At 38.0% G+C, this 11,409-nt stretch overlaps 1 protein-coding gene across 1 annotated transcript; it reads left to right on the top strand.

The window, feature by feature from the left end:
* The first annotated feature begins 2,071 nt into the window (after positions 1–2,071).
* LOC145122730 (uncharacterized) lies at positions 2,072–3,527 on the top strand. The gene has a single exon (XM_079058300.1). It carries the CDS (start codon positions 2,133–2,135, stop codon positions 3,252–3,254), a length of 1,122 nt encoding a protein of 373 aa, XP_078914426.1. The 5' UTR covers positions 2,072–2,132; the 3' UTR covers positions 3,255–3,527.
* The last annotated feature ends 7,882 nt before the right edge of the window (positions 3,528–11,409 follow it).

The following is an 11,409-nucleotide window of genomic DNA, read 5'->3' as shown; positions in this document are numbered from 1 at the left end:
TCTTGAAGCACGTCCTTTACATCAAGAAGCAGCTGGTTGTATTCTCTCTGGGTTTTGATTGTTCTTTTGGTCGCTGTATGAACAAACGGAACTAGAGTGATTGCTTCCCAGATCAGATAACCATTGTCTTCTGAACCCAAAACATAATCTTCAAAGTGCATCGCCCAAACTTCATATTCTTGAGGAAAGAGAATTGGAATCCTGGTGGTTGATCCGATACTGCTTGAGATATTCAAGGAGTTGATATTTGAGTCTTCGTTCTGCATGGTGATGGTCTTTTAATACCTGCAACTAATCAGACTGTAAACACTTATTAGGTTAATATTGAGATCACAGAGTAACGTCAATAAATCAGTGACGACTCTTAACAGATCCAATATTTGCGGAAACCCTAATAATTTCTTCAAACATAAGAGATGCGTATTAAGAACACAGTCTCCTACTCTAATACCAATTGATAGGAATAAATCATTAACGATCGAATAGATTAAAACAGGTAAAGAACACAATATGATCAAACTGGTGTTGAATGATTAACAGTCACGCCTCAGAAGAACTCGATGAAGAATTGCTTCTGTAGAGGCGTAAATTAGGGTTACGAAATAAAATATCAGACTTAGCTTAAATACGTAGCATGCATGCACCTTATATACTATAACCCTAGTATTAAATACGAGTGGACAGGCCCAACTCGTTTATACAAAATGGACTAGTCAAAACAGGCCCAATGACGCAACACTAATATCTTCAACACATGGAAGGTATACTATAATTGTGACTTTGTATAGGGGCTGGAAAAATTTTGTTTTACAAAGAGATTTAGTCTGAATTTAGTCCAAAATGCTACATGTCTTTACGTCATACAACATTTCAGACTAGGAGGCATAATGGAGGACCGTCACCCGACCTCCCACATAGAAAGAAGGATAAAATTGAACGCTATAACAGAAGGATAGAAATGGAAGGATAGAAGGACGGACAAATAAAAAAGTAAAAATATTTTCCAAGATCGTGCACAGTAAATGAAGATCTGACAAGGACACACGATCTAATATTATATTAGTAGACTAGTACTTACTGGCTAATATTATATTGTCACACCTTCCCTTCCCCGTCTTATATATGGGAGTCTCTTCCAAACGTTCCAGGTAAATGTTTTTGACTCACTTTAATCTCTCTCAAGGAGACATCTGTGTCTCCATATAGTCAGCTCCTTCCCGCAAGATGGAGTTGGCTTTATTTGTACTAGCAATCTAACTTGATCATCGAAGCTTGCTCCTGGGGCACGGTCCTTGGAACAAGCCTAACAAGTTTTTTCCTGACGTTGCTCAAGTTTTATAGTCGAAGTCGAACCACGACACACACCCAACGGACATACGAGCTAGACGCAACACCTGGATAACCGACTAAAGAAATCGATGTATCATCGTTAATCAATCCCAAAAAGTTGACATCATTGGTTAAGTCTACATCATAACATGTGTAATCTGGAGCAATATAATTCATAAAGTCGTGTATTGGATCTCATTGTCCTCCACTACAAAACAAATACTCTAATACACTGATTACATTTACTTATTTTCAATGATAGAAAGAAAGATGACAAATTCCACTTTAACAAAATGGATCAAGAATTGATGCATAAAGTTGGTTTGAGTTACTCCGGAATGTGTCTTCAGAATAACATACAAACCATACTATAATAATATCAGTCCGGAATGTACAATGTCAAACCGGAATGTACGGTGTAAAATCCTATTATTTTATGTAACTTTGTAATGTATGCTATAAAATTTTGGAGTTAGAAAGAATTACAATTTAAAAAGAATTTTCTATCATTTGGATAATTTTAATAGAATGGTATTTAAGTTCTAATGGCTACCAGACGATATCTTTTACATATATATGCAAAACATAAACTTCGTTTCGTACCACAAAGTGCAAATAAATTTACATTTTGTTAGTATTATTATTCAAACTATTTGATATTTTTTTTGTCGGGTTAACCCGAATTTGAACGCGACTAATAAAGTGAAATGCTCACACCGCTCCCATAGTCCCTACACCCCTTTATAAACCCATTCTTTTAAGCTACACTTTCTTTCTCAATAATCAAAATAATACCAAACACCATGTCATCGGACCACCCAATCCTCCACCGGCGGCCCACCTGCAACCGCAACCTCAACAACTCTCCATCGCCACCTCCGCCGCCACCTCCACCGCCATCATCTAAACCCAATGTCACTACCACCCTCTACCACACCCACATCGGCATCTTCGCTCTCACCTGGTCCCGCACGCTCTTTGGCCGATCTCTCTACCTCCACCTCCTCCCCTCCTCCGCCAACGACGATGATGACGATTCCATTTCCACCACTTCATCCACCCAAACCGCCGCCGCCACCCCTTCCTTCCACTTACAAATTAAACCCTTGATTTTCTGGAACAGACATGGCTCCAAGAAGATCCCAATCTCTAGCAATAAAAACGAGTTCATCCACATCTATTACGATCTGTCTCGGGCCAAGTTCGGATCAGGTCCAGAACCCATATCAGGATACTACATCGCCGCCACTGTCTCTGGTCAAATGACACTCCTCGTCGGAGATTCCCCGAAACAAGCCTACTCCAAGGCTAAATCGACTCAATCGATTAAAAACCAGATCACCGTCCTCCGCCGCGAACACGTCTACGGCATAGCCAACAAGAAATACAACACCAAAGCAACTTTCCGGGGCAAAACTCGAGAGATAACCATAGATTGCACCCGAGTGGCCGGCGGCGACGATTCTAGATTATACTTCTCAGTTGACAACAAAAGGGTATTGGTAGTGAAACATCTGCAATGGAAATTCAGGGGTAACGAAAGAGTCGAAATCGACGGCGTTCACATTCAAATTTCGTGGGATGTTCATAACTGGCTTTTAGAAGAAGAAATCGACGACGGTTACGCATTGTTCATGTTCAGATTCGAAAAATCCGGATTCGATTACCACGAAGACGACAAGTACTTATCCCGATTGAATGCATCTGGGTCTGGTATTTCCGGAATGGGATCAGGTTTCGGATTTGGATTCGAGATGAAGAAGATGAAGAAAGGAATGTTGAAGAGGGTGAAAAGCTCGTCGTCGTCGTCACTGTCATCGGCGTCCTCCGGCTGTGGATCGGTGATGGAATGGGAAAGTGTGGAGGAGAATGAACTCAAAGGGCCTTCTGGTTTTTCATTGCTTGTTTATGCTTGGAAGAGTTAACAATCATTGATCAAAAATAGTGTTCGGAGAAGATTATCCCAAATAGTTTTCCGGTATATTTTTTTGATCTTTTTTTGTCAGTGTGAAGTGAGAATTATTCGGAATTAATTTTCTTGAGTGATTAATTTTTTGATTTTTAGTAAGAAATTGTTGGGGATTAATTTTTTCCGAGGACAATTGAATTTGTTGTTTGGTGTTAACATGAATACTTGTAACAAAAGAGAAAGAATTCATTCATCAATGTAATATAAATTGTTGTTTTTTTTTTGCCTCTTTTTTAATTCACAAATTCTCTTTATTACGTTTCCTTTAAAGTAATTTTGGAAAATTTCAATTTAGGCATATAGTTTTAATGTTTTATTTTATGATGTCATGATGACAATTGCAAGTTGTAATTATATCGGCTGTTGGCCCATAATTCACTTCAAGTAAACAAAAAATAAAAGATTACGCCATTTGTATTTATAGTGTGTGAAAAAGTACCAAAAAATCTTTTACTTCTACTATTAACACTTTCCTGATTGATGATAATTGAAACTTAATGGGATGTTTGACACTAGGCCTTGAGCAAAGTCGTGTGGTTATGGAGTTAAAAAGGGAAATGTCTTTTATCAACATGCATATTATATTCACTAGGCATAGGTAAACACTAATGCTTTTTTTGTGTAAATAAAATACAAATAATAATTCACTATTAACATTTGTATAAAGAAAATACAAAATGCTTATTCACTTTTCATTGGCATGGGAAAAAACTAATAATTTTTTTGTATAAAGAAAATACAAAATACTAAGTCACTATTCTTTTTGTTTAAAGAAAATACTAATTCGGACATAAGTTCTTAATAGGAGGAGTTATATCATTCATGATTTTTATAAAAATATTTACCCATGATCGGTAGATTAGCTTAAAACAAGTTTTTAATTAAAATATTAGTTGTTAGTTGGTAGCTAATAAAGTAGCTTATGAATTGATAGTGTTTAGTGAAAAAATTGTTTATAAGTTAGATTGCAATGTAAAATGACATAATACATATTTAGATATATGACTAAAAGAAAAAAGAATACATATAATTAAAGGAATATTTAAAATATTTTTGAAAAAGCTCTATAAATTTATCAAAAGCCATCTCAAAATAGCTTATTAAAAAAATTGAACTTATAAGCTAAGATAGTTTATTTTTATGGTTTTACCAAAAAATAAATTACAATAACTGCTTTATTTTTTTCAAACGAAACTTAAACTTTAGGTTTGTAGGTTGAGCGGATTTTACAAACTAGGCAAATGATTTAAAAAAAATGTTGTTATTTTATCTGCAATAGAGGTCAAAAACATTAAATTGTTTTGAATACGAACCAAAATTTAAGAAACCAAAGACGTAATTTACTTTACTTACAATTGTGCTGGAATTTATATAATGATTGTTGATCGTTACCATATTTTTTATGAATTTCATTGATGATACATATACAAAGCATATATAAACATCTCTAACATGCACTTAAACACACACCCAGAAATATATATATATATATATATATATATATATATATATATATATATATATATATATATATATATATATATATATTTCTGTGTGTGTGTTTAAGTAAAATTGTCTTGGAAATCTGGCGTGAGTTGTTTGGTTATGATTGGCAACATAGTATTCGTTTTCTTGGGATTCCATTTTCTTGCCAACCCTTCTCTTCCTCCTCTACAGTTTACATAGCATGTGAGGTCCTTGTTTTCAATTCTTATAGGGCCCTATTTTTTTTATTTGTTGTTATTATATTGGTGAAGTTTACATAATTTAGACATTGCTATTGTAAAATATTATCATCACAATATACTCCTAACTTTTTCATAACTTATGTTATACATCCACAAAATACTGAGTGCAGGATATTTTCACCTTCTTCGTCTTGGCTATCGTCTCCTTCACATATATTGTCATCGTCATCGTCTTGTCAAGTTTTTATAGTTCGTCTTCAACAATACATATAAGAAACAACGTCCTCTAAAACAATCGAGTAACTCTTTGATTCTTAATAACGATACAAATCCTCCAATGATATCGTATTCAATTCTCATTAATACACTACCTCACATTTCCATGGTCAAACTTTCCAACGAGTTTTAGTAAAAGCTCCGGCTTTCATGGTTTGGAGTACCCAACCAAAATCATGTTTTCTTCATGGGTTCATTGATTTTTTTTATATTTAGACACCTCTTGAGTCTTATAATACTATTCTTTTCATTTTTCTTCTTGATGGTAATCGACTTTAATCAATAGAGATGGTGCTCCCGACTATTTCAATCAAATACCTCTTCCTTTGATCATCAACTATCACCAATTCGAACTGTTTCTTTGCCCCGACAACCATCAGTTATCACCTTTCGGTTTAAATTTGAATATATTTAAGTTTTTTTAGTAAACTTCATAATTCACACAATACTTCTATAATGGTTTTAATTCAACAAAGCATTTAGTTTGATAGAATAAATAAACATTTTTGATAGATTTATTTTTGATACATTTCTCTGTCAAAGAAATCAACGACAACTAAATTCCTCATTTCTATACCAATGATACCTTAGATACTTCAATCAATTTTAATAGCTCTAACTTGAGCATGTTTACCTCCTTTTCTGGTAGCTCAAACTCAATTAACAAAAATCTTCATATCGCTCTTGCCTATACATGTTCGTGAAACACTTCTTAACTGAACTTGGGACATAACATGTCCAGAAGTTACACAAACAACAAACAAGTTTTTTCATATGCGAACATATAGGTATCATAATAATCCAACATGTAATAAACATTCGGTGGTCAGAAGCCACCTCATACGTCCCTTCATGTACCTCTTGTGTCTCATATCATTCTGGTACATATCATATATACTTCTTGTACACGACACATACTTACTCAATTCAGTTTAAACATTGTCATTACGGGCATGTCGCATATCAACTATGTACATGTCGTGTTTACACAAAGTACATTACCATTCTATATATATAGAATACTACGTTTCGTGTGATCCTTGTTACACGCATGTAACTACTATAGATTCATTACTAAATCCAATTTCCCATTTCACCCCTGCATCTATCAATACATCTTCAACTAATTTTAATTTAGTTTCCCCTAATTATGTTCACAAAAGGATCAAATTGCCCTCATGATCATAATAGATTTCCAATATAAATATAACATATTATTACTCGTACAAATACTACCTCCTTCAAACTATTCCACACAAACAAAATTTCATATTTATAACATACTTTACGGGAAGGACTTGTATAAAGACCACAACATTTTCTTACGATGTATATGTTGGGTTTTAAGTACTATAACACTCTTATGGTGCACATAAAACCCTAATAGCTTTGGATCTAAGTTTCCAAAAAATTTCCAAAGCTTGAAACCTACAACTAGCATACAATTTGACATATGAATCATAAAAGTAAGTTAGAAGATTACCTCTTTGTTGTAGCTTGTAGGAATTGGTCTTTCAAGAGCCTAGCACCTCAAGTGTGATGCCTCAAATGTTTTCCTGAACCCACCAAAATCTGGCAACCAAATCCGTCCATTCTAAGTCAATAATCCACGACTATCAGTAGCAAACCTATCAACCTCACCCATGAGTCTCTCCTATTTCCAATTCTCCTTATTGACTCCCTCAGCATGAGCCTCCCTAATCAGATCAAGAAGCGTATAATCAACCGATATTCTCATATACTGACTCTCAATAGAATATCTAGCCATCTTGCGGCTCAAAGTGTTAGCGACCACATTCGCTTTCTCGGGGTGATACAGAATCTTGCAGACATAATCCTTGACCACGTCAATCCACGTACGCTGTCTCATATTCAGATTCGGCTGATCCATAAGATATCTCAAAATCATGTGATCTATGTAAATAGTACACCGGACCCCATACAAATAATGCCGCCAAATCTTGAGAGCAAACACCACTGCTCCCAACTCTAAATAATGAGTCAGATAATGCACCTCATGCAGCTTCAGCTGCTAAGAAGCATAAGCAATAACCCTCACACATTGCATAAGCATCATTCCCAGACCGATGATGGATGCATCACAAAATACCACAAAGTCCTCAACACCCTCAGGGAGGGTCAACACTGGTTCCTCACACAACTTCTGTCTCAGTGTCTCAAATGCAGCCTGCTGTTTAGGCCCCCAACAGAAATCCACGCCCTTCCTCGTCAGACGAGTGCGGGGTATTGCAATCTTAGAGAATTCCTAATTAAATCTCCGATAATACCCTGCTAATCCCAAGTAACTCCTGATCTTAGAAGGAGACTTCAGGACCTCCCACTTCATAACCGCCTCGATCTTGGCCGGATCGACCACAATGTCATCTTGATTAACGAGGTGCCCCAAGAACTGGACCTCTCATAACCAAAAATCAACTTTGAGAACTTGGTATACAACCATTCTCGCCTCAAAACCCCTAGATGCTCTCGAATGTGCTCCTCATGCTACTCCCTAGTCTTGGAATACACCAAGATACCATTAATGAAAACGATAACTAATCAATCAAGCATCGGCCTGCACACCCGATTCATCAAATCCATAAATGCCGCAGGCGCATTGGTGAGCTCAAACGGCATCACCACGAACTCGTAATGAACATAATGAGTCCAAAACACAGTCTTCTCCACATCCTTCTCTCTAACCATCATCTGATGATACCTTGACCTCAAATCAATCCTGGAGAACCAAGATGCACACTGCAGCTGATCAAAGAGGTCATCAATCTGTGGAAGGGGATAACGGTTCTTCACCGTCAACTTATTCAACTCCCGATAATCAATGTGCATCCAGTACGAACCATCCTTCTTCTTAACGAACAATATCGGTGTTCCCTGCAGCGAACTGCTAAGTCTGATGAATTGCTTGCCTACCAGCTCCTAAAGCTGAGAGAACAACTCCTGCATCTCCAGTGGCGCCAATCAGTATGGTGCTTTGGAAATTGGACCCGGACCTAGAACTAAGCCAATCCTGAACTCAACCTGCCTCTCAGGAGGCACACGTCATACATCTTGTTTTCAAAATAGTTTAAACATCAGAGTATCCTCAGAACCATATCACATAAATCATAAAACTTGAGGAGCGGTACGATCACGCCTTCACCTTGCCACGATCTCCTGAAGTACCTGAAACAATAAACTGCAACTGTAAGCCCGAAAGCTTAGTGACTTCCCCCAAAGTACCCATACACACATAAACATACAAACAGCAAAGAACAACATGCTATGGGTCCAATCAACCTTCCGGTTGGAATACCCCTGGCCCTCAACCTTCGGGTTGGAATGCCAACATACTACGAGCCCAATCATCCTACCGGGATGGAATACTCTTGGCCCACAACCATCGGGTTGGAATGCCCACACACCTATACATACAATAACTACTATGGGTCCAATCATCTCGCAAGATGGAATACCCCAGGCCCCTCAACCATCGGGTTGGAACGCCAATCTACTATATGTCCAATCATCCTACCTGGATGGAATACTCCTGGCCCACAACCATTGGGTTGGAATGCCCCACCTCCTATCATACAATAACAACTACCATGGGTCCAATCATCCCTCGGGATGGAATACCCCAGGTGTGACATCCCCTAATTTCTCGCCCAGAAAAGACCGATTTAATTTATGCTTTTTAAAATCAAATCAGAGAAATCTTTATAAAAGATGTTGCGGAATTGGTCCCCAAAACAAAATATGATAAAAGTTTGTCAAAACCTTTCTTTAAGAAATATATAATTTCATTTCATATCAATACTTCGGGATGTCATGTACCGATACAGACCAAAAGCATAAACAAGACATTATAAGCCTTTCAACAGTTATATACAACTACTGACCTATAATCCAAAAATCTCACGTCATCCTCCGACTATGCTCGGGGTCCACTACCTGTAACATAAAAATATGAGTGGGCCAGGCTTGGGAGCCTGGTGAGCATATAGGGTTTTCAACCCACAATAATAATAAACTTATTAAGTTCATCAATCAATAATAACCCTGATTACCCGTTCCCGTTATCCTCACTTTACGTCCCTAAACACTTTTCACAAGGGACCTAGCCTAAAGAATATCATCGGTATGGACACTACTGCTAAGGGGTTTCCTCAGCCATACATGTCCTAAAGGCAACCATGAGGGGGATTGGAGTACAGCGAATAAACACCCAAGTTCATTAACACCTACAGGTTGTGGGCCTGCTAGTGTTTCCCACTGGACTGTCTAGAAAGTCCGTGGTCGTCATCCAAACTCCGCTAGATGACTGAATCACAAATCACAACGAGGCCTCTCATCACTTTATTTCATCACACACCAACTATCTACCCATGTTCTACCTAACATATTTGTAGATAAAAATACTTATACAGTTTAAAACTTGTATAAAACATCAACTCAACAGTCACCTCAAATAAACAATTAATATATTCACACATAGCACGTATTTTAAGGTAAATACTTCATATCTATGTGTAAATGAAAGTGACTATACACTCACTTGATTTAATGAAAATCGGGCAGCAATTCGTTTCCTAAAACGATCGTTTCGAATAAAACAGGGAGTTTTATTCAGAAACCGGGCTCTGCGAGGGTCGGGCTTCGAAACCGAAAAGATAAATTTTCCGAGCTTCTCGAGCTCTTCGTGGCGTATTCCGGGGGTTATAATCGATACCGGGGCTTTGGGGGATGCTAAGATGAAGAAAATATGGAAAAAGGGGCTAAAAGTGGCAAATTATCAAAACTACCCGAGAAGGCTCGCATGACCCTTCTATTTATAGGGGTCCGAAGTCGGTCTTAGAAGGGGGGAGTCAGCATGCGAGGGCAGGTGGCATCAGGAGCGAAGGCAACGCGGCAGCAGCTGGGCGAGGGTGCGCATGTGCTCGCACATGGTCTGCGCGTGCGAAGCCTCGGTGTCGCCTCCTGATTGGACCGCGGCCTAGGGTCCGAAGTAGGGGTTCGTGGCTCTCTCGCGAAGGCTCGGACATGTGCTAAAGGGTACGTGTCGCCTTCTCAGTGGACCGCTTCGGATCAGCTCACGAGATCGGATGACTCAACATCTCGGACACGTGGCACATAAGAGGCGAGGACACGTGGCCGAAGTCCACGTGTGCGAAAATTCCCGGTTTCGGCATTATTCCTCGATTTCCGCGCCAAAACTTCTAAAATCCATAACTTTCGCATACGAGCTCCGTTTTTGACGTTCTTTATATGCACGCGTAGGTAAAATAACGCTCTACAACTTTCCCTTAGACTTCGTCGGCTAATTTTGACTTTAATTTTTATATTTATATTTTTAACACACCGGGACAGGAAATCCGTTAAAAATTCATAACTTCTTCATCCGACGTCCGTTTTCGTCAGACTTTTTACCGTTGTGCTACTAATGACGAGACCTTCGATTCTCGTTTAGGTCGTGTCGGCTAAAAATCACTCGATCTAAAATTCGAGTTTTTAGCTGTCTACTGCTAAGCTGAAACTTCGAAAAATCATAACTTCCTCATACGAAGTCAGATTTGGGCGTTCTTTTTATACCTACTCTCGGTTTAACGAACACTACAAGTTTCGTTTAGGTCACTAAGGCCAAAAAGTAGTTTATCAAAAACTCACTTTTTACGACATTCGGCCCCGTGCCGGTTTGTCGCGAAACTTCGACAAGTCATAACTTCTTCGTTATAACTCGGATTTCGGCATTCTTTATATATCCGTAATCCTTGTCACGCCCACTAGAAGTTTCTTAATAGATATCGGCTTTATCTAAAATTTAATTTTTGACGCTCATTTTTATTCTTAATTAATTAAGCCCTAATAATTAAGCATAAAACACATAATTCACATAATATTCACATAATTCCTTTTCATTTCTTCAAAATGAGTTACAAATGTTAACCTAGACTATAATGTCAATATTAATGCCTAGCCTAGAAACACGGGCATTACAATTCACTCCCCATTATGATGATTCCGTCCCCGGAATCACACATCAGCAAACAAATGCGGGTAGCGACTCATCATGTCACTCTCCATTTCCCAAGTGAGATTTGGCCCATTCGTATGTTTCCAACGCACAAGCACTAAATCGACCATCTTGCG

Source organism: Lactuca virosa, chromosome 6 (genome assembly GCF_052849685.1).
Source record: "Lactuca virosa cultivar CGN04683 chromosome 6, Lactuca_virosa_CGN04683_v6, whole genome shotgun sequence".
Classification (NCBI taxonomy): Eukaryota; Viridiplantae; Streptophyta; class Magnoliopsida; order Asterales; family Asteraceae; genus Lactuca; species Lactuca virosa.
The sequence above is the reverse complement of the archived record's forward strand: the minus strand, read 5'-3'. Positions and strand labels throughout refer to the sequence as shown.

Bases quoted from the DNA above. Each gene is read 5' to 3' on its own strand.
- LOC145122730 (XM_079058300.1), top strand. From the start codon at position 2,133: ATGTCATCGGACCACCCAATCCTCCACCGGCGGCCCACCTGCAACCGC.